Below are 24,745 nucleotides of genomic sequence, written 5' to 3'. Positions count from 1 at the left end.
TGGTCTGTATTTACCTGTATCAAATAGTGTTATCGAGAGCTCAGACTTGTATTCTCTTACTGAACCAAACGAGCTGCATAGTCTTCCTGTAGGGTTGAATTTAGCCATATACTTTCCCTGAAGCTGGGATTTTATACTGAGATTGAAACCAGCCAACTTTGACATGATGGAAGACATTAGGTAGGTGGTTACCCAGAGACACTGTAGGTTCTCCATCCTTGTTGATATTAAGAATGTGACTGGGGAAGCCACTGAGAAACAGGAGCTTGCTGGACCTGCCTTGAAGATATTGCTCTAAATGAAATCCAGAGGTCACTTCCAACATCAGGTTTTCCTTGACTTGGTTTTCTTTCAAATATTATTTGAGTTTTGCTCCAGCAAATTGTAGAAAATGATCTACTACTTACGTTCTCTGTAAACCTGAGAATCATCCTAAATTGCAATGAGTAATCAACCTTCCAATCTCTGGTGTGTGTCAAACGTAGTAAGTCAACAAACCAGTGTATCGTATTATTCATCACAGTAATGAGAGCAAAGAGAAAAATGACGCTAATTAGTACTCTGTGCAGAAGAGCACATTATTAGACCTCTCTTTGTCAGAACCCAAGGCCATAGGGCAGTAGAAAGAGATAAGTTAAGTTGCGTGACAGTAAAGAACCAGTTCCATGGTAAGGAAAAGGCAAAACAGAAGTGTCGTCAGTCAGAAAGCATGCTGCATCGCTTACCTGGGGAACACAACTCTCATTTGTCATTCAAAAATGGCTATTGATAGTTTAATGGAAAGTAAATGAACTAGAAGTCTGGGTTGCAAGGTTTCAAAATGTCTCAGAAACTCCAGGGGGCCGTGGGTGGCTTTGTCAGTGGAACTTGGAGCACAACGTGTTGTGCACTGGAGAAGACAGCCTCTGCTGTCACTGCCTTAAATTAGTACCCCAGACCTACATATCCTCTTATTCTGGGATCTCAGCCTCTTTTCTTTCTCTCCCTTTCCTGTACTTATAGCGCACACCCCAAATTCTGTAGCAGCGTGGCTTGTCTTGTCTCTGCTGCTGTGTCTCCACCCAGAAGTGGTAGTTCTCCAGTATTTCTGCGATGAACAGGCTAGGGTGCTGCTGCCTGTGACAACAGCCTCCGGACGTGCTTAGCTGAGCTGCCGGAGGAGTTACACCACTGCTTTCAGTGGCATTGCCATGCAGGTATGAGTGAGTCAGGAAGAGGGAACTACTTCCCATTTGGATATGGATATGCGTGGTTTGCAACCCAAGCCCTGTCTCTCTCTTTCCCAACTCCTGTATTCTGCAAAGATTGGTGGAGGTTGTTGTGACACAAAAAAGTTCAGATGGTGTTTTATATAATTGCTGTTTCTTCGTGGTTTAAATGTCTAGAGCATAAGAACAAGCAAACAATGCACGTTTGTGCAAGCACAAAACAAAAATTGTTGTATGTTATTTTTGTTTCTAGTTTATCTGGACAGGGTTTGACTGTGCGATCTAGCAAAACCCTTAATTATCAGCGAAAGCAAAATACTCCAGGAAATCTGAGGCCAGTGTTGTTTATTCCTCTAAATATGTATAACTCATCTTGCTATCAGTTATCCTGTATTAATTTCTCATTTTAGTTTAGCCTATGTAACTGCAAATATTTTATTTGGGAAAATGAGAACTTGATATGAAGACACTGATGTGCCAGTTCCTGGAGTAATTCTTGGCAGAGTGTCTGTGTGGGGATATATAAATATTATTATTTTTTTTTAGGTAGTGTGAAACTCTAAAACGATAAAAATAATAGAATGACCTTCATTTGGTAGTTCTTGATTCCAGTGCTTGTTGTGCAAGAATTTCATGTGTTTTTTTTTTTCACTCTGAGGAGACCTGGAAGGGTTCAGGGGCAAAGTCCCACTTGGTGATGTGATTCTAAAAGAATTTGGGAATCCGTTAAGCATTTAACTAGGATTGAGTTAATAGATTAAGTTACTAAATTTCCTAATAAGCATTATGAAGAAACCTTAGGCAGGAGAACTGTTACCAAAATGCCTAACGTACCTAGGTTATATACTTAACAAATCTATTTCTAGATATGAATTATTTCCCATGTCAAATACGTATAGTGAATCAAACCACGATGTTTTTATACATTTATGTAACTGATTACCAAATGTAAAAAGTTAACCAAATACGGCAGGTTATAATAAACACTGAAAATAAAAGCATTCCCCCGACCTTGCAGAACCTGTTACGATGTGTTTGGCATGACTCAGTAATGCCCGTTCCTGCTGAACAAGCATCTTGCTGGAGCTAAGTGCTTGTTCCTCATGAAAATGCCGTGAGGTAATTCAACCTGATCATTGCATTGCAGGGCAAGAATAACGAGACAACTGGGCTTATTTTAGAGTTGTGCTAGGCATTAGTATTGTGTGAGGCAAGTGAAGAATTAAGTCCAAAAATTGTGACAAATGGCAGGACCGAATACTTCTGACTGTTCATTTTGTTCATCAGTCTTTTAAAAGTATCCCCTTTAAAGTATCTGAATTGTCAAAATTTTAGTACATAATAAATAAATACATGATATAATAACCTTGAAGTTTGTAGTAGGTTTATTGCCCATTGTCTCCACTCATAATTTCCTTCCTCACCTCCTGCAGTATCGAGCCTTGCCTGTGCTTTCCATGAGCTGCAGTTCAACCCTTTTCCACTCCTAAACGAGAACTGGAATATAGATAGTCCTCTCATTATTCTTGTAGATTCTCTTAAGACTTGGGCAGTTGTAATTTCAGCGATGTTTTCTATGGGGATGATCTCTTGGCTATTGTATTCTTTTCTTATTTTGTTTCTTTCCAGTTATCCTTGTTCTGTATTAACTAGCAAATAACCCGCAGTAGTAATCATGACAGGAAATTCAACATTAAATCAAGAACTGGCATATACTGGCAGAACATTGTGAGAATTGCCATTTTATTTTAGGAAATATTACTTTAGTTAGCATTAACAGATCAGCTATTTTTAAGAATGCACTAAACATTTAACATATTTGTAGTTTTAGTGCTTGCATGTAGTATCTTCAGGCTGAATTTCATCAAGCCCATGGAGTTTACTCTATGTTTTTGTTCACTGGAGTAGCTGTCTGCAGTGGTGTGAATGCTGCATGTGAACGTTGTGACCCAAACTTGGTTGTTTTGTTTTGTTTTCTGCATTTTGAGAAATACATGGATCCAAAACCTTTTTTCAACAGGTGAGCACAGTTGGCAACAAGTATAGCTATTGACGCAAAAGGTGATAAACCATTCTCTCAGTTAGTTGTAGTGATCTGATCTTTTCTGTTTTCTGTTCAGGTGCCTAGTCCAGCTTGAGCAAAATCTTTAGAGAGTTTAACTAGAAATGCATTTTTATTGTGCAAGTGAGAGCTACTGTGTAAAGACTTTTTTCCTAAATGTGACCAAATTTCTTCACAAAATTCTTGTCAAAAAATTCTTGAACCACAACAAGCTTCCTTCCATAAGAACGTAAATATGTGTTTCTATTTACAAAAGCCATTTCTGTTTACAAAAGACATGTCCTGTCAAAGATTGTCTATTAAAGCATAGTGAGACCAGGGGACATTTTTCTTTATTTTTTTCTGTCCCTTTCCTCAAATAGCAAACTGAGAAATGGTTTTCCCTATGATTTTCCTAAAGGGTCAGGACAGAAGAGACCTCCTGACTTGGATCCTTTAATGGAGTATGGTAGTAGTATGTACTAATAGCAGAGGTGTCTATAATATGCAGTATCTATCCATAAGTATTTGTGTGTGTACGATATCATGTACACCTTTTCCACAGCACGTTTCTCTGTGAAGTTGTTGGCAATTCTTCAAGGGAGATGGAGCAAGCTCTATAACTTAAGATGAGGCAGACAGAGGAAGCATTAGCAACGATGCTTCAGAATAATAATTCTACAGTTCAGTAAGCCTCTTACTGAACTATTCAGTAGCAGAAAATAAAGCTGTGGAACCTACATTAAAGAAGCAGAAAGGAACCAGTAATTATATGAGATTATTGAGGTAAAACTCGTAACATTCTGTGCAGGGTGTAGCTGAGAAACACAAAACCACGTTCATCTTAAAAATAAAGTATCTCTAATAATATAGCATTTTGTATTTTTTTTAATAATTCACGCTGTGCCATACAAAATCTTAGTACTTTGCACCATTGTGTTGATATGATCAAGGAATGGAAAGACTATTTTTTTTTTAATTTGGCTTAGACCAAATCTCAGCATAACTGAGTCTTGCTGTGGTAAGTGCATTACTTCCTATGTTGTTCACTGCTCATGTATTATAGAAATATCTAGAAGAAAAAAAGAAAAAAGATTAATGCTTTTGTAAATCAGTCTATAAATGTTAATATAAAATAAAAAAATTTATTTATCCCTCAACAAGGTGTGTTTTTTTCCCAAAGTCATGTGTATTTATTGAAATATGCTTGAATCATGTGTATATATTGAAATATGCAGTTCTGGATGTGGGAGGGATATGACAGCGTGATATCCTGCCTAGTTTTTTATTCTGCGTGTCAGAATGCTGACGTGTTGGAGGAAATGGCAGGAGTTAGAGTACCATCCACATGTAGGTACCAGGCAGCAGCAGCTCCTGGGACTTCCTTCAGGTGTTGTATTACAGCTTCTGAAGAGAACGAAGACAGTGCTGAGCAATGATCCCAGTTTCTGCCCAGCTGAGAACAGTATCAGTGTTTCTCTTCGGGTATGAAAGATCACTTCTTTATAACAAGGTTCAGTCACATTGCGGACCTTACTGGTAAAAGTGGCTTCTCCCTTTTGCTTTATTAGCTCTACCTAAAATACACTGCGCAGTGAGATGCACAAGAAAGGGAACTTGACTGCTACAATAACTTTAAATTTATTTTTTTCAGAACTTCAGCAGTTATGCTGATAAACCCTGTGTTTGGAACAGTAGGATATTACATTTTTTAGCACAGTTTTTAATTTAGGCTTTCTTGTTTAGCACAATGAATGAAAATATGTAAAAGAATGCAGCTTGTCTGACTTTCTCCAGGATAAGTGGGGAAAAAACAGGGGAACTGTGTGTGAAATTAATTTAAAATGAAAATAAAAAAAATTAGGTGTAAGTTACCTTATTTGTTATTTGTTTGCTTGCAGTTTTCTGGGGAGAAAAATCATATTTGATAACTTTTAATATTTTAATTACTACAGTAACAGTCTGTTAAATAAAATTTGTTTTTTTCAGCTGGCAAAAATCTGTAAATTTGTCGATTGTTTCTCAGGATCATAGACGCAAATTGACTAAAGTTCTTATTTTTAATGTTCTATAAAAATGACCTTTTGAGTGTCCTGTCTGAACTATAAGGAAAACAGGGTTGTGATGTGGATCCCATTGGTGTGAGTGAAAGTTGATTAAACCTTGTTTTGATAGTACAGACTGGCTAAGGTCATCCTTCTCGTTCCTCTCTCTGTTTGCTTAAGTCGTTTGCGGTTCATTAATAATTTGCTAGAAACATTGAAAATAGGTGACTCAGCTAGCCTGTTGTCATTAATTTAATTTTCTCAATTCATTTATAATGTATTGAGCATATTGGTAGGCAGCAAGCAAGTAGTGAATAAAGTTTGAGTGGTAGCAGTGGTTTTTGAACTTTGCTCTATTGTTTTTCTCTCCAAACAGTCACTCAACAACATGTGGATCAAACACAGACTGGGCAATGTTGTAGGCACATATTAAACACATAATGTGTTGATGTTTGAGCAGAAGAAATGGGCTGCATTTTAAGGTGTGGGTGTCAGAACTAAGTGGAATTTGCATGAATGCTATGGTAGAGTGAAGAGAGTTTTACATGTAGGCAAAGGTTTATTTTAAAAGTCACAGCTTAAATCGGAAAAGTTATCTGAAATCAAGCCATAAATGTTGGTATGGGATACAAAAGAATAGAAAGTACTCTTCCATAAAAGTATATATCCAGAAATAAAAACATTTTTGCAACTGACAGAAACTTAAGTGTCATTTTTGTAAATTTCGTTTGTAGCACAGTGTAATGAGTTTACTTCCTTTAAATCATGTTTTCAGCCAATTTCTGTATTTATGGATACCATGGATACCGACTCTAAGATGTGAATAATCTGTTTACCAATTTGTTTGGACACATATAGGTATTTTTCCTCTATAATGAGGGCAGACTTCACTGCAGCACCATGCCGTTTAATGCGATTCTTCAGCTGTTGCTTCATAACCTAATTCTGCAGTCTCTGAACCAAGCTGCTCAATGACTTTTTTCCATCTCTTGATAAAACACCGCAGAGAAGGCAGTGTACTTCCCTCCCTGTGCCTCGGAGTGTATTTAGGTGCAGGCCTTGGCCTTCTCTCAGCTTTGGAGTGTGTCAGAGAGCCTGTGTGTGAACACACACTGAGGAGCGGCTGTGTCGCACACTGGGGTGTAGTTTTCCAGCCACCTGTGTTCCGCTCTGAGGTGAGAGTTTGGTCTTCAACCGAGGAGCTGTAATGCCTTAAGTCAATGTGTCTGCACACAGGAGGCTGAGGCAGGTCTTTTTCAGCTCCTAAACCCACTATGAAACAAGGGGAACAGCCCTTTCTGTGAACTGACTTCTTGCTCGGTGAGGTGAGGCCTGCCCAGCCTTGTCCTTGAGGAGTCTGCTCCCTGCATCTTTTCAGGCAGGCACCTGAGTTACTGGGGGAGAGTGGCAGTGGGCCGAAGAGAAAGGATGTGTGGGCTGGAATGAGCCTTCTGGGTGCAAGAGATGGGCACTGACGTCTTGTGAGGGGATGAAGAAGCGCTGGGTGATGCTGGTTACCAGCCCGGCCGTGCTGCCTGTGCTAGCAGCATGGATAGAGCCTGCAGCAGGCAGAAGGGCTCACGGGGCACATCAGGGTGTGCAGAGCCTAAGCTGTTGCAGGAAGGTTGCCTGTCAGGAACAGTTTTGTGAACATCTCTAGGTAATGTATACAGTAAGTATAGCCTGCCTTTTTTGTCAAACAAAGCAGCTTAACTGCGTAAAAAATGGTGTGTGCTGCTCCCGAGGCCAGCATCCTCACTTTCTCTAGTAATACAAACACTAAGGGCAGCGTGAAACCTGAATCTGTTGGTCTTTTTCCCCCCTCATAATCCTGGACCAAGCAGTGTGTGTGTACAGCCTCAGCTGTGGTGATTATAGCGTACGGCTGCGTGGCTCGTGTCGTTCATTGCTGTTGCCATGGCTGTAAAAGCTACCTTCTGAAATATTTATATGAATATTTTCCTACAGAATTGAACTGAAGTGATGGTGTTAACGAGTGTTTGGGGTCTTTGTTTGCAATGTGAGATGTGTTTAAAGGCAGTGTTTTCAAAAATAGCGTCTTTGGAAATCGTTCTGGTTCAGGAGAAATGTTCCTTAATGCTTAGAAAGCTGCTGCTGTTCTCTACTTATGAAACAGAAACACATGTTTCTCTACAAACTGATATCACTTTTGTAGTCATAAGAATCTAAGGAAAATCCTGTTTGTTTGTGTTTGTTTTTTTTTTTTATTTATTATTATTATTATCAGAAAATGTGAAATAGCCCTTGTCTTTCAATACATAACAATATCAGGAGAAACATATCTGTTAACAGAAGATATATTTTATTTATAATGCCTATCATAAATCAAGTTGTGCATATATAACTATATCTACATAGAATCATAGAATGCTTTGGGTTGGAAGGGACCTTAGAGCCCACCCAGTTCCAGCCCCTCTGCCATGGGCAGGGACACCTCCCAGCAGCCCAGGTTGCCCAAAGCCCCATCCCAGCTGGCCTTGAACACCTCCAGGGATGGGGCATCCACAGCTCCTCTGGGCAGCCTGTGCCAGGGCCTCACCACCCTCTGAGTGAAGAATTTTGTATAAGATAATTAGTTTGCTAGAAGAAAAATAAATGTTTTCTGTCATTTTTTTCTAATTAAGGTTTTTATAATTGTATCATCTTCCTGGATTATGAGTTTAAAAATAGGTAAGCCTCCACTTACGCAGTGTTCACATGATAATGACGGTTGTTTGCCAGACACTCTCAGCTTTTATTTCCAGTACAAATAACATCGATCAGGCAGCGGGGTTGTTTTCACTAGGGTGAAAACTTCAGAAGATCTCTTTGGCTCTGATAAAACATCAAAGTGATTTAATGTTTGAATCATAAAAATTACTTATTCTTTCAAGTTCATTAATTTTTATTGATTTTACTACAAGTTATTTTAATTTGCAATATCTTTTCAGTAAATGTTCCTGTGCTTTGTGTTGCTTTCTCAAATCCACTATGCATATTTCTATCATTTGTCTTTGATTCAAAAAGTGAAAAACAGACAGAAAATTGGTAGTTCTTACAGTTACGGTCTTTGTGCATGTCTGGGTATGTTTGCAAACAATAAGTAAGAAAGTGATTAGGCATTCCTGCTTCTCTTTGTAGAGTGCTCACTTGGCTATGATCGATACTCTTATGATGGCATACACTGTAGAGATGGTCAGCGTTGAGAAAGTAATTGCATGCACTCAGCAGTATTCATCCTTCTTCCAAGCTACAGATCTACCTTATGACATTGAGGATGCTGTCATGTTTTGGATAAACAAGGTATGTACACGGGAAAAGCAAGCTGTGATTTTCTTCGTAGCCCATGTAATTCAATTAGAGGTGGATAGGGAGATGTATGTACATAGGTCTATCAAAACTGCATCTAATGCAGATTGTGGCTTCATCTGCTGCGTGTGGATAGTAAAAAGCAAAGTTTGCAGAAATCAGTTAAATGCGTTATGTGAACAAGATGAATGACAAGTTCAAATAAAAAACAGTAATACTACCTATGACATTGACACGTTGACTATCGTGTTGATATTCTGTGATGGTTGGTTGAGGGTCCCTTGTTGGCCCTGTTAAGAGTTGACTTGGTATTGTGTAATTTATCATGCAAGGTGTTCTGTTTATATTTGAATGCATTTTGCTTGAAGTGATCTACCTTCACCACGTAATCTAATCAAATGGCAGCAACACACTCTTAATCAAATGTGATGAAGCATAATAAGGGACAGGGTAGTTTGAACAATGTAAAGCTAACAGCAAGTGACCTAAAATGCAGTTGAAACATTGACATTTGCTGGTTATGCTTCAGGGTTATAGAGTCAGAAATAAGTGTTCAATCTTTTCATTTAACTTGGTGTTGATTTACAGACCTTTAGAAAACTTGCAATTTCTACAGTTTGTTAGACCACTGAACAAGTTGTTTTGTCTCCAGGTAAATGAACATTTGAAAGACATAATGGAACAGGAGCAAAAACTAAAAGAGCATCACAGCGCAGAATCTGCAGGAGGTCAAAAGGTAGGTGTAAGAGTTAAAATGCTTTTAACAAGAATAAATTTATCTGTAAACAAAAACTACTTGCATATGGTATGTATAGGCAGACATACATTTGCAGATATTGAACTTTTAACTGTTTGTTAAAGAAAGCTTTTAGTTTTCATAGAATCATAGAATATACTGGGTTGGAAGGGACCCACAAGGATCATTGAGGTTCATCTCCTTTTCAGTTGTTTTGTTATTAGTTTAATGATTTCCATGAAATGGTTATTTTAAATGTAACAATGGTAGATTTGCACTTCCTGTTCCTGTTGCCCTTTTTAACAAATAAATCTTCAGTATCAGGGAAACATCAGTTATATTGGTCTTAAGGAATTTTATTAAGTTAATGAATTCAAACTGCAGTTGGAACTAAGATGAAAAAGAAAAGCATATTTTTATTCATGTTTTTTTTTAGTGTTCACCCTTGTGAGTTAGATGCATCTTAGAAGAGATAAATCTGTATGTGGCATCATGGGAAGCATTGCTGTGATCCATGATACTGGTTGATTACAAGTTTTATTATATAAATGATAAAATGGTTTGATACCCTTTCCTAACAAGTTTTTGTTTGGTTTGGTTTGGTTTTGTGGAGCTCAGTTAATTAAATAGCATTATATCCATTGAAATGTAGAAGGCTTGCATGTGGTTCCAAAATACATAGAATTGCTTGTTTCAGAAGGAGATTATTTACCCTATTGTGATATAATTTTTACTGGGGAAAACTGGGATAGTCAGTTAGATCACCCATTGGTATTATCCCTGCATTTGAAAGCAGAACAGATTTCCTATCTGCTTAAAGACTGTAATCCTAGTTCTCTTCCTGGTCTTGTTTTCCTGTGAGCAGCTAGCTCCCTTTTAGTGCTTCTCCGAAGGAGTTGAGGGTTACCTGGCTAGATTAGAAGTCCGGCCTCAAAAAGCATAGATGCAATGAATGTTCTTGCACTTGTGGTTTCTTTTTAAACATAAGGAATGATGAAGGCTGATTAGTAAGTATGTGACTCAGCAAAAGAAAACAGCATTCTTTACAATTGTAGTGAGACCCTGATGCATGTGTTACTGTGTTCAGTAATGGCATAGAAGTTTTGAGAATACTAAATGCTTGACAGGTTCGTTTCTCAAGTTAAAATAAAACAAACTGGGGATGTGAAGCAAGTTAGATCCTCTGTCTTCTAGTGATTATTTTTTTTTCCTTGAAGATAATAGTAGGAAGTTTTATGTATTGCTTAGGTCATTTTTGAAAGATTAGAATAATTTTTAAAATCCAAAGCACATGGGAGTCTTACTGTGACAAAGAGTGGCATATGAAATAAAACATTATCAAAGCAATGACATAAAATTATCTGTATTTGTTAAATCATTGTTGATTTTCACTTATTACTGTTTGCATTTTGTTAAGAATATTAAGATTAAATTTTTAGTTTATAATGTCATTGTTCTTTCAACTGTTGAAAGATATTTATAGGCTATAACTCTATCCCATAAATAAACCCAATAGAAGAAAAAAATGCCTAAAGATGGTGCATATATTTGTGGAGTTTTTCTTCTGAACTGTGAATATCTAAAACAATCACAGCCCTATTCTGTTGGCCAATGTATGGATGTATTTCCAAAACAGCAAAATCATGCTACACTTGCCGTATCATAGAAAAATTTGTAATTAAGGCCTTCTGGACACTGATTTTTAGATAGTGTTATCTCAGGTGCATGTTAGGTTGTTTGACTCAGTGTGAGATTCAGCAATATAGATTACATTGTCATGTGAAGCATTCGCTTCTAGGGGTTTGTATTAGGGGATTGTATTTTCTGTATTATTTTATGTTATCTAAAAGACTTAGTGTGGGCAAAACCTCAGGTTGACCCCTGGATGTCTTGTCTGCCAGTAACAGTTTTTTGTAGACTACAATTTAAAAAAAAAAAAAAAAAAAAAAAAAGGAATAAGTTCTTGGGAAAATGAGTCAACATATCATTTGTACCATGAGGTTTCAGTGAATGCAATGACAAGTGGACTCTGCCTTTAGAAAGTAAGTCTAGCATCTGGAATATTCGGTAAGCTCTATTTTAAAGTACTTAAGGATACTGAATCGCTGAACTTTTTCATTTTTTCATTCATGCAGGTAGATGGTAGTGTGTTTTCAACTTCGGTTATTTTATTCCAGGTTTTCTTTGAGAAACACTGATCTATTCAACTGATGGCTAATTTATTAGGAAATCTCAGCCATTTTTTGTATCTCACAGTATTTATCAAATTTCCACCTATTTTTGCTAAAGTAAAGGGGCAGCTGCCATTGCATTAGTTTCTAAAATGTGGTGAGGTTTTGAACCCAAGATAAATTTAAATGAAGAATGTCTCATCTGCAGATTTAGAGGGAAGGCCAAATAACCGTGGGAAGAATAGGTTGTTCTAGTGGTTAGAGAAAATTTTTCTTTAGTTTTAATTTCTGGCCGAGAAGCAACAAACTTAGGTATCTGAAAGCTAAAACAAAGTTAATAAGTAGCCTTCTGATTTCTTTTCTAATCTCTACTGTGATAAATTTCTAAATTTATCAGTTGTAAAAATAGATCGACCGTAATGCCTTATCTTGTTGCAAATCTGCTGTAAGCCTTTCACAATCAATAGTATATCTAGTATATAGTGTATATTTATATATAAAAAAAAGTGTCATATACATAAATAACATAACTGGTAAGATATACCTGTTATCTATTTCTTGGTAGACAAAAACACTGTTAACAGATTATGAGATTGCTTTTGTTTTCCTTCACTTTCTTCTGCTGCTAGCTTCCTGTAGAAGATAAGAGAGGAAGGAGTATGTATGATTTTTAGCTCCAGGTAGTCCTCTGCGGATCTTGATCTGCCGGTGGTTGTGGTAATCTCATCTTTTTCTGGTAGAGTCTCTGCATCTTCTTTCAGAATTAGGATTTCAAGTTTTGTAGTAGCTTTGGTTTTCAGGCTTCCGTTGAATAATATGTAGTGAATGTACAGTTGCACTGGTTAAACTAATTTTCAGTGTAATCAGAGCTTTCTCAAAAAAAACCTTCTATTTGTCCCTGCTTTTGTGTTAGAGACTGACTTGGTCTTAATTACAAGTTTTGAGCCAAATCAGCGCAAATCCCATGTGAAAAACAAATTTAAGTGTATTCAATCCAAGACCTGAATTCTTCAAACGTTTTTTTAATTAGTTTAAACAATGCAACTTTTTGTGTGAAGGTAAAACTCTAACACTATAGTTCCACGATTTAATGTGTCATAAATCCACACTGCTAGTAAAAGCTAACTGGTCAAGAAGAGTTTGCAGCAAGGTCAGCCTCCTGATCTGGTTAATGCACAGCTGCATGAATACTAACTATGGTGCAAGGAAGAGACCAGAAACAAGTACTTGATGAAGGGCATGACTGCCATTTTTAAATCATGTTTTAAGCATGAATCATGTTTAAAACTTCTTTTAACAATAAACAACAACATTACTATAAGATAGTAGGTGAAGACACAAGGGACTGTTTTTGTTTTTGCCTTATTTAAATATATGTGTATGTGTGTGTATTGGGAGAGATCAGTCAGGTCAATCTTTTCAGATTTTTTGTAGTGAGTGACTAATTTTTAATAATTCCCAGTATAATAAGTTGATATAAAGGGCGAATTCAACAGCCATTGAACTCCCACTGCATTGCCCAAGAGATTTCAGCTTTTCTTTTTCCCCTTAAATACCTTTACAAAGTACATGTTTATACATCTTGTAGTGTCTCCAAATTAAAAATTGATAATATTCAGTCTTTCAGCCTCTTGAAGCATATTCATCATCTTAACCATAATTCCAGCTAAATAGATAAACATGTATCAGATTGCTAGGTTTTAGTTCAGTTTGTACCATTATGGAGAACTAAGCTCTGGAATTGAAACAGCTGTGTGAAATAATTTAAAAAATTTTTAAATATTTTTTTCCAGCCTATCATTGAATAGATGTTGGTAAACCTTTTGAGTGCAGACTGGACCAATAGTGGGAAGTCCGAACTATGCTTTGCTTTTCTAAATCAAGTAATATCATTCATATCAATGTTAAGTAAAATGATAGGCAGAACAGATCTTATCTTAGTTCATTTACATAAAACCTGTCTTTGTTTTACTTCCCAATTGCACTTAAAATAGATTTACTTTTTTAAAATAAAAGTACTTTTCCATCAATTGTCTGGATTTCAGTTTGTTGAAGAGAAACTGAACCCTATAGGAAGTGGTTACTTGTGTGATTGGATTATCTAGACCCATACATTAAGATGCATCTCTTGGTTCATTTCTTCTAAGTGGCCCTGGGATTCTCCACTGTGACAGCTGATTGGAATAGAGGGGAAGAATGCTGAGAATAGTCATGTTAGGACTGTGCACATTTCCTATGCAGTAACTTTTTATATAAAGCTTTTTTTATCACTACAGTTGAAGTTTTTTTTATGAAGTGCAGTATTCTACAGAACCTTGATATTTTATGCAGTTGTTAGCAGTCGGAGTTTTAAAACTACTTTTTCACTATTTCCAGGGAATATTTCTCTATAAATAAAAATATTTTTGGTTCCTACACTACAATAACATAGAGTGGGTTTCTGGGTGTACTGTAATGTTGGTACATGTTCTCTTTTTTTCCTGAGCAGTAGAAATATTACTCTAGGCTAGTCTGCATAGTTAACAGAAAAATCCACCAACTTCAGTATGCTTCATCTTAAGCTTTTAGGTCAAGTTTAATACCTGTAAAACTTTCTTGATAATTTGTACTTTTTGATGGCATATCAGTTTAAAATTGCATATACCAGTTGTGACCACTTCTGTGCTAGTAGCCCAAATTCCATCTACATTTCAGATCATTGCACATCATGCAGCTGATGCTAATGTGATTTGCCATTGCAAAACTGTAACTGTCTGCACCTCCTGTTGTTATGAAAACTTACATGACTGTTTAAAAATACTCTTAAACATTATAAACAACTGTTTGGCTTTGAAGTAACTAATGCAAACTTCACTGCAATTGGTTGTAATGTACTACGGTGTGTTTATACCTTTTTTTCATTGCTTTAGCTTCCCTGCTTCCCCATCTATGCTGTTGGAGTTCATTTTGATACTTGTGATATCATGGCTTCAAGTCTCAAATGAATTCTTTAGTCAGATTGCATATTCAGAGTATAATTAGATGTGTGAAAGCGCTTAATAAAACTGCATTGATATAACAATCTTATCTGTTCATGTGGGAAAATTATAACGTTGATCTACAAAGATTGCAGATACTTCTCCAGTATTATTTCTGCTAATGATCTCAATACACAAAGGTTAGAGTGCACTAATGTTTACCATTAAATTACAACTCAATGTTTTACAAAACTGAGAATGTTAAAGAAAATTGCTTTGTAAAAGTAATTTATGAAATCTGATAAATTGTTCCTTTTTTTTTTTTTCCTTTGCTTTCTGCTTTTATGCTTTTTTTCCTACTGCTTCCTCTGAAGTCTCCTACCAAATGGTTTTGGAAACTGGTTCCTGTAAGTTTGCCCAACTGCTTCACTTTGATCAACTAGCTTATTTTGGGAATGGCATTGTCCATGTCATGCTGGTCTAGTTACTCATTTCATTTATCTCTACAAGATAATTTTGTAAGAGATTGCTCTGCAAAGGTGTGCGTAATACAAAACCCTGTTCTGCAAGGTAATCTGTGCAAAATAGATGTAAGATATGTTGTTGGATAAGGAAATACTTTTTAAGCGGTAAAGTTCTCTATGGTTTTGTATAAGATGGTACTACCTCTTACTAATTCTATCTTTTCTTTTTTTTTTTTTTTGCAAAACACTTTCCCATAAAGTTCCAGTAAAGATAAGCTATTTGGTATTGACCATTTTAAAAAGATCCTTGCAGAAAATATTTCTGATCATTAATACTATATAGAATCTCAAATTTTCTTTTATTCTAACAACATTCAATCATCACAGCATTTGTCTAGAATTCCATAACTTTTCAGCTGACTTCAGGTAGGTCTCTCCCCAAAGACAGTAACCCAAACCAATCCACTGCTAGTTAGACAATAATTTAATTTAAAAAGTAACTGTTCAGGTTACTTTAATAATATTAAAGTTTTAATATAAAGTTAATATTTGTTTTCTCTCTGTTTTTCCCTTGGGATTTTCATTACTGTTTATCAAATGTAAGGGGCTATTACTTATTCTACAACAGGTTTTTCAATATGTATAATATCTTATCATGGACAGACACCCGTGCTTTGGCTGGGAACAAAATAGTCAGCTGTTTAGGTATATGCAGAATGGCATATTTCTAGTCTGAATTCCAATGAACTGATCCCGATCCATCTTTGATCTAAGGATTACCAAATAACTGACCTAGCAGTACCTCAAGTCTTTGTTGTCCTAACTAGTAAAAGATTGTTCATACATTGCAAGGAGAATTTAATAAGTAACAAGACAGTTGCATGTAGACAGCAACAGAAATCACCTGGTATCTGGATTTAAAAAAATAAAAATGAAACAAAATAGTACTCTTTTCAGTAGACTAATCAGTATTCTAAGCTCATAACAGGCGATGCTATTCATGCAATTTCTCTGTAATGCTGTGTATTACAGTTGTGACATTTACACACACAAAGACTCTGCTCTTCACAGTATAGAACTTGAATTTTGTTTTGGAATTAAGATAGCACAATTAAGTGGAGGGTATAATGCAAAAAATAAAAATAAATCAACAGCTGCTTGTGGCCTTCACTTACACTACAGAAAATTAAGCACATTTTTGGGTTTTGTTCCATGAATACAACAAAGGGGCTACTTCAGCGCAATCTCAGAATGTTTTTGTTCTATTTTTGCCTACAGTGTTAGTTTACTAATCATTCATTCATTGCACAGAATTTGTATTCAAATATAAAATATTATGCTGAAAACTATAACCTAAATTTGCCTGCCAGTTGTCCGTAAACAACCTGAGGTAGAGGTATTTAATTTACTTTGAACTTGTTAGTTTAGAAGGGATACAGCAGAAACCCTGGTGCCTACTGACAGTACAGTAGGAAGGCAGCAGCTCAGATGTTCTAACACTTCCACCATTCTTCTCATCTCCTCACTTTGCATAGTGCAAGTGGTCTACGGTGAGATAAACCAGAGCACATAGGCAGCTGAAAAGCTGAAAAGAGGAGTAAATTTATAATATGTTACCTACTATACGGTAAATGGATCAGAGTGTTCATTATTAATAACCTCAGAATACACATGAGCACTTCTGACAGGGTAGCTGATGTGCTTTCAGTTCATTTTTAGCTGACTTTGTTTATATGGCAGTGTCTAAACTATACTTAGATTTGTTCAGTGGAATTAGCTCAAAGATGCTAATTCAGGCTGGTTTCTGTAGAATCTCAGGAATAAGATGCCCATGTGAGCGCTTGTATTTAAAAGAGGACTATAGGATTATAATAAATGCAGAGGTTTGTGTCTTGCATTATTGCATCCATATTTATTAGCAAACATTGCAACTGATTAGAAGACTTCATTGAAATGGAAGTTTATTAAAAATGCAGTGCAATTAACAGTGTCTTTTATTTTTCGGTATAATTTCTTTTATCTTTTCAACCAAATTGAAACATGATGCCTATTATACCTTAATGAACCTAGTATATCAGGTTCTATTAGTTTCTTTTTCCTGAAGTAATGTGCTTGGCCTACTGTCTGCAATGAATTAAGTCCTCTTTCTAGGTCCAATTTAATGATTTGACACAGTTTCCAGAATTTGTAGGCACTGTTCATCAGGCTCTTTGAGGCATTATTAAAATGACAGACTTTGACAGAATTTACTGTACCAGGTGATTGTATTATCAATTTAAAAATATTTTCAAATATTCCATTAAAAATGTACTAGAAGAATATATAAAATATACAGGACTAGGTGGACAATAATGTTAGAGTCTATCTGTATCCCATATTTTTGGTCATTATTTCATAACTAAGTCATAAAGCTGTAAAGCACTTAATTCCAGTCATTGGGGGGTGGGGAGTACAGGGACACATTAACATGGTATTTGAAACTTAGGGGGTTTTCATGGCAGCAGGTCAGTGTATTTCCAAACAATGAAAAAGAAGAACTTTTCAGTGCAAGCAAAATTGGCCTGTTTCATTCAAAATAGTAGGAAATATCATTAACATGAGAAAAACAGTATTAATAATGCATGAAACACTACCATGGTTTTGTTTGGTGTTAGTGAATCTTTACCATAGCATGAAAAATACATGACAAAAATACCAGTCCATTTCAAGTATGAAATAAAGACTAAATCCGGTTTATTTTAAATGTTACTTGGTTAAAGTGATAGTTCTCAGAGCCAAACACAAGCCCTTTGTTTTCCTAGAACTGATGTCTGCTATTGTCAGGCTAGATTTGTGCTTCTTGGGTCAGTTAGAGGACATTGACATACACTACAAATAATCCCATGTGATCCTCCACAGAGATGCAGTGACAGTAAGTATAGCCTTCAGGGTTGGTTAGTCTGTGGTTCCCTGGGTTGCCTTTTTTTTTTTTTTTTTTTTCCCAGTACAGCTAGTTAAAACAGTTCCCACTCCACCCATAAAACCTCCAGCCCTGCCCTACTCAGTTGCTACAGAAGCAAAAGAGAAGAGATGTTTTACGTGGATCAACTCTTCCCGCACAGCCCCATCAGTAACTGCTCCAGCAAGACTGAAAGGTCAAGGGTAGGAGATAGGAACTTCCAGCTTCAGCTTTGCAAGGCAGAATTACATCCACTAAGACTTCTCAGAATCCCCACAGGGCGACTGCCAGTTTAATGTATTTGAATGAAAGTAGTGTAAAATTTACTCTGAAACATTCTTGGCATCATAAGTAGTTCTGTGGTATGAATGGAAGAGTAATCCTTCAGGACCATTGTAAAAAAGTCTAACTAAATATTAACACATTAAAATCTTCTGCCTCCATTTGTTTTGAAGTCATGAAACAAAACTAAGAATGATAAATAACTTTTTTTCAAGTTAGCCCTAAGCCCTTTGCCCCCTCCTGCCCAAAAAAGAAAACCAGAAAAATTTATTCGCTTCAGGTAAATGCTCTCTTAGTATTCTGAGCTACTGATCTCTTTATATACTGAGTTATTTTTTAAAATTGTTTCCTTTTTATACCTGGACCACTGCCTGGCCATCACACTTGACCATTAATTTTTCTCTGTGTTTACCACTGCTTAGAGTCACACTTGCTAGTAATAAAAATGTAGTTGAACAGATGCAGATTTCCTTGTTACTCAATTTGCCATTAAGTCAGATCAATGATTGAAATTTTGGGAAAGATTCTTAGGTGTTTTAATTTAATGGTCATATGAGTTGGCAGTAAACTGAAGTTACAGCAGCTAATGGTCTGTCTTGTGTTTACATAGAGAGAATTTCTGATTGTATAGTGATGTCTTGGATGTTAAAGAAGTTGTATGATACTTAATTTAGCGTGCTATACAGGGATCATCAAAGTTCAGTAGTTTTAAAAGAAAGCCTCAATTTTAGCATGTAGGCACCTTTCCTCTTACATGTTATTTCTGTCATTCAAAATGAGGTATAAAGTGAATAGTTCTAGGAAATTTGACACTGAGAATTTTAAGTTATTTATTGAATACTCCTTTTTCACTAACTGAGCATAAAACCTACAATACAAACCTGTTTCTTCGTATGTTTCAGAGCCTTTGTCTCTCTTAATCTCTTCATTCTACATTGTAGGCTCGCTACAGGAAGGAGCAAACGTTGCTCAAGCAGCTGCCCTGCATTCCATTGGTGGAAAATCTGCTGAAAGATGGTACAGATGGTTGTGCTTTAGCAGCCCTGATCCACTTCTACTGTCCAGATATCGTTAAACTGGAGGGTATGTCTAACACGTCTCAGCTTGTAAACATGTGTCTGCATAAGCTGAAATGTCTGTATTTGATATATATATGTCAAGGAAAGTAATAAAATACTACACAGAAGAGGCATAATTTAAGTGTGGCAGTGACAAGTTCAGTATTTACTTGGTACCTATGTGTTATTAAATAGAAAGAACCAAGGTATCCTTCCATCTTGCGTTTACTTTTATGTTATCACACTAATATAATAGTACTACACTATATTATTGCAGATCTGACTGTGGCAACACATTTGCTGTCATGCTATGAAACTTGCAACCATCTGGAAAACTCTGGTTCTTGAAGCTGCAAAAGTGCTTTCATGTGAATCTGAGCAGTTACAGTTATAAAACATGGAAGGGCTTTCAGGTAGACAAGCTCTGCATAGCTGCACTGTGTGGCAAATAGTTGTTCCCTGTTCAGGGCTTCTTTGATAGCTACCTATAATATTGATAAACAGGAATATAGTGTAGAACTTAATGGTGTTGTGCTGTTCTGGAACAGCAGTTGTCTGAGGATGAGCAGCTTCATCTTCTTTTGCTCTGCAGCCTGGTTAAACTCCTATCTTCCTCTTGGCAACTGAGAGCCTCGTGTAGCTGTAAAATGTCTTGGCAGCTAACACCCGTCATTTTCTGCCTATGTTCTGTCCATGATACCTTTGATGTCGTGGGAACACTTGTACATAAGCATCCTGAGAAATCCAGGAATTATGAGCAAGGGTATAAAGCTTGAAAAGGTACTGGAATATGGAATTCATATACACATCTGCTTTATAGGGAGCTTCCAGCACAGTAGGCGTTGAAGATGAAAGAGAATGAGATGCATGCATTCTCCATTCTTCTTTGGCCTGTGAATTTTGAAAAATACAACTTTCAATTTACATAAATGTTGCAGCCAAATACATACAATTGTATATGGTTACAGAAAAGTTAATACTTGGGTTGTGTTGAAATTGGGTAACACCTCATTCCTTCTTACTGCATGACTGAAAATACGGACTGTCTGAAGGACCTTGTATACCACTGCAGGATGACATATATATTTATATGTATTATATATTATATTATATAGCAGATTCCTCCAGCCTCTGACTTCGAGCACAGTGAAACACAACAAGGCACTTGTCATCTTTGAACTTAGCTTTAATGTCTGTTGAGTGTCCTTCCCTAAAGACATATAAACATGCATGTCATTGTCTCGGAAGTAAATTCAAAGATACTCTAAGCAAATAGTAGCACCGTAAAAGACTGCACATCTTCCCTGTATTTAAATACTGGTTTTGATGCATGTTACATTTCACTGAGATTCTGTTCTGCGTTGAAACTGAGAAAGGCAGGTAGCAAATGCATATGCAAAAATACTTTAAAATGCTTTAACAACAAAGAAAGAAAGCAAAAAAGGAACCAGACTACAGAGCTCTAAAATAGGTGTTTTCTTCTCATAATGTCTTTATTTAACTTCCAAATCTAGGTTTCCTTCTAGGAATCTAAGACTATAAAGGGCTTCGTGTGTCAGTCAGACAAGAAATTGGCTATTGTTCAAAATTATATAATCCTTTGCAAGACGTTATCATGCTCTATGATAAAACTGCCTAGCTTTTTAAAATCTGTACTCTTATTCAGACTGTTGTAGAGCTCCACTTTTTACATAGTTTTAAATCGTATTCTTCTTTCCTACCTAAACGTGCTTGTAGCCTGTCTGTGTGCATCTGTTGTTCTTCCAGCAGTGTCCTTTGCCTTGAATATCTTGTCCTAATCTGACATCTACCCCTCTGATATGTTTTGTTTCATTTTGTCTTTTTGCCCAGGCTACTGAATCAAGCCTTTTCCATTTCGCCTTGTGATGTGGATTTCCATTCTTGTTATTATCCTTAATAGTTATTTTCTGTAACCAGTCTAGTTTCAGTTCATCTTTCTTGAATATGGATGGTCATAATTGTACACAGAAATCCTGACTGACACCTTAGTACTGCCTTTTACAATGCTTCCCTGTCACTACTAGAAATATATTTTCTGATACGTGTTTGCATCCTGTTTGCTTCTTTCATAGCTACTTGATGCTGAAAGCTCATCAGCTATCTCTGCATTGGCCAAAACACAATGCCTTGCTACTCTGTATGGCTTTCAGCTACTGAATCACATTAGAATGTTATTAGGTTAAAATGCATGAGTTTGAATTTGCATTACTAAACTTAATCCTATTTTGGTCACTTTAGTCAAATATTTTTTCTATCAGTATTATACTCAGGATTGGTTGGGGTGATGGAAAATTTATGAATCCCTCAGGATGGAAATCCTTATCCTGTTAGCATCAAAGTTCCCTTCTAAAGCAACCTTGTATCCTACACGCTTTAAAACTGTTAAGTGGAGCTCTGTCATACACTGTTGCTTTAGAAATAAAAACCAATGCATGCTCTCCAAGTACATCTCTTTTCTTTTATTTTCTTCATTCCTCTTTTTTACAAGGGCTGTCTTTTTTTCTATTTAGTCTCTTAAGAAGCTGTAATAAAAAGAGAGCAGGATGTTAGCTGGGTATAAATAATATTCAGAGCAGACTGTATAACCACAGTAGTCTATCTACTGCTTTTTCTTTAAATAGCACTTTGAAACATGGAGTGGTAATTCATGTATCATGTTATCTGAAAACTCATTTCAAGCATCCAAATCCACAAACAGAAATATATAAGACTAAACTGATGCTGCATTTGTGTGAAGATTCAGAATTAATAACATTAAAGTATGCTCCCTATGCAAAGAGAACTTTGTGAGAAAGCATGCACTTGTATAGAGAAAATCTAAATTTAAAAAAGGTTAGAAAATATCTAAAGCTACAAAACTGTCTTAAGATTAAATATAACATTGTTATTTCTTACAGTTCTGAAATAGAAAAATAAGTCTCTTGACATACAAAATAAAAATCAAGTTTTCATTTATCCAGAAGATGGTCTAGAATCCATCGAAAGAAAATTACTTTTTGCAGATCTGTCACTATATCTAATCTTGGCTTTTTTTTTTTTTTTTTTTTTTAGATATTTGTTTGAAAGAGACGATGTCTTTGGCTGACAGCTTGTATAATCTGCAGTTGATTCAAGAATTTTGTCAGGAATATCTTAATCAGTGTTGCCATTTCAGTCTTGAGGATATGCTCTATGCAGCTTCTTCAATAAAGGTAACAAAAATTAAAAAATGTAAGCAGTGTCCACAGGACTGTTTGTTTTGTTTTTTTTTTTTCTAGTGGTATATAGAGCCTTTTAATCTATTGCTATATGACTGACTGAAAAAGCATGTTGCATCTTTTTGTGGTACAGCATGCAACAGATTTCAGCAGGATGTTAAAACACCTTCTGCATTAGTTGTAACTTCTAAGACTTTCACAAAAACACAAATTTTTTAATAGTTGTTTATGGAATTATTGTTTACCATCACTATTCATTTCTATGTACTCTGTAATTTTATGTTTTTTAATCTTAGACTTTTTACTTTTGTAAACATGCTATATTTATATGCAGTTTTGGTTGGGGTTTTTATTGTGTTTTTCAGTTTTTGCTCTCCTGAGTTAATTTCGTTGAATAATCTGTTGTTTTTATGCCTGGAATACAAGCAGGGATGCAAGTCCCACACACAGATGTTTGAACAAGCAATTAAGCATTTTTAGTCATTCTAAGATTATTCTCTTTTTAGAAAGTTAAAAAAAAAAAAAAAAAAAAAAGTATTTTGTTTGGTTATCCTATAATTTTTAAGCTGTGTGGGAAGTCAGAATAATTGAATTATACCTTGTCTAATTGTAAATTTAATTCTTCATTATTGTGTTTCTCTAAGACTTTTCTATGTAAAACACTGTTCATTTGCTTAAGGTTCTTATTGGTCTGCCTTTAGGGAATGAAATCTTATTTTTAGGGAGTCAGCATATCCATTGCAGATGGTACATAATTGGTTTCTTAATATCTGGGTCATTTCACTGCTTTTTATGATCTTTGTAGCAACCTCACAAGCTGAGTCACAGAGGCCAAAGCCTGAATACAGCTTTGTTGTCTCCTGTAGGGTTGAACCTAATCCTTTGCAAATAAGTAATGAGCTGCCAGGATGAGTAAGGGCAGTAGGTCCAGGCCCTGTGAAGTCTAGACTACTTAGCCGTTGCTGTTCTATTTCGTGTATGCAAAGCTGTCTACTGACTGTTTTCATTGAGCTTTTGGTGTCTTTAAATTTCATGTACAGTAATCTACATACTTGAAAAAGTGTGTTGTATTGCAGTCTCTCTTGTCTGTATTTCCAATGTATGGTCCTACAAATATTTTGGAAGATCTTGAGTAGGTGTCCTCTACTGGATTTTGATTATTTCTTTTTGCTTGCTGATGTCTGGAATAAATGGAATTCATTTGTCTTCAGTTTCATCCATAAAAACTAATAATGCCGTTGCTTTATAGTACTGCTTTGAGATATTTCACAAGCCACTATGAAGCATCAATTAATGTCGATATCTCAATGCATCAGACTTAACATTGATAGAATGCTACAAACTCAGTAACTTTGCTGCTTCTGAACAGTGTTTTAAAGTGGCTTTAGAGTTCTTCCAAAGATTTGGAGTATTTCTAGAACTAGAAGGCCCTTTTGTGATCATGTTTTTACAAGTTGCTGTGGTGTGGATGCTTATTTAGATGTAAATGCTACAGAGTAGGGCTGCCAAGTTTTTCTTTTAAACCTTGGCATGGAAACTTTGGCTAGTGCTATAAACTCTGTTTTTCCTGTGTTAAGAAGTAGTTTGCTTTCAAAATAAATTCACAGTTAAAGGAGCTCTTTTTAAGCTTTCCAGTGCATCTGATTAGAGTAGGTTTTAATAAATGTGTATATTCCCCAGTGAATGTCATTGTCACTTGGAAAAACTTGTATTGCAAACAGATATTTTAAATATTACGCATTGAATTATACTGGTCTGCAAAAAGTATTTAATTTCAAGGTTTAGGTTTTCTAGCAGCATGCTTTCAGGTGTCTTAATCAGAGAAAAATTCTCTGTATTTTCAGGGTGACTCATACTGCACAGTAGGTGGCACTATGTTTTAGTTTAAAAGTCTGTTACACTCTCATATTGATGACAGAAATAACAAGAGAACCAAACTGCTAAGTTACTGGAAAAAGTTTCAGGAAAACATAAAATAAAGCTGAGTTTTTGCAATGATCGTGCTGGTCCTAGAAATTATGCTAGATATCCTAACTTCATTCTTGTCCCAAAAGAAGGGAGCAGAGCCTCTCTCTCTTTAAAGCAGTCAAGCACAAAGAGCTTACCTTACATTCTTCACTGGGTGCACTGCACTGTGGCTTTGTGCTGAATCAAGGTAGGTTGTGGATAGCATATGGTAAGGAAATCTGGTGCAGGTCTTGACCTGATTGTGCCCACTTGTATCTTCCCTATCAGAAAGTACAGAAGCCAAGTTGGATTAATATCAAACTTCAGTTAACAAGCATACAGAACATTTGGTATAGGCTCTCAGCTTTTGC

The 24,745-nt window shown here is 36.0% G+C and overlaps 1 protein-coding gene across 4 annotated transcripts in view; it reads left to right on the top strand.

The window, feature by feature from the left end:
- CAMSAP2 (calmodulin regulated spectrin associated protein family member 2) overlaps positions 1-24,745 on the top strand; it is a 79,362-nt gene that overhangs the window by 32,165 nt on the left and 22,452 nt on the right. For 2 of the 4 annotated variants that reach the window (XM_084527626.1, XM_084527627.1), the window contains exons 3-7: positions 8,436-8,597; positions 9,256-9,339; positions 14,842-14,874; positions 19,093-19,234; positions 22,282-22,421. In XM_084527626.1, the coding sequence (XP_084383752.1) occupies positions 8,436-8,597; positions 9,256-9,339; positions 14,842-14,874; positions 19,093-19,234; positions 22,282-22,421 (561 nt within the window). The remainder of the gene's footprint in view (positions 1-8,435; positions 8,598-9,255; positions 9,340-14,841; positions 14,875-19,092; positions 19,235-22,281; positions 22,422-24,745) is intronic. The other 2 variants (XM_084527628.1, XM_084527629.1) reach the window with 1 other exon arrangement.

The sequence above is a fragment of the Aythya ferina genome (assembly GCF_964211825.1).
Source record: "Aythya ferina genome assembly, chromosome: 8".
Classification (NCBI taxonomy): domain Eukaryota; kingdom Metazoa; phylum Chordata; class Aves; order Anseriformes; family Anatidae; genus Aythya; species Aythya ferina.
The sequence above is the reverse complement of the archived record's forward strand: the minus strand, read 5'-3'. Positions and strand labels throughout refer to the sequence as shown.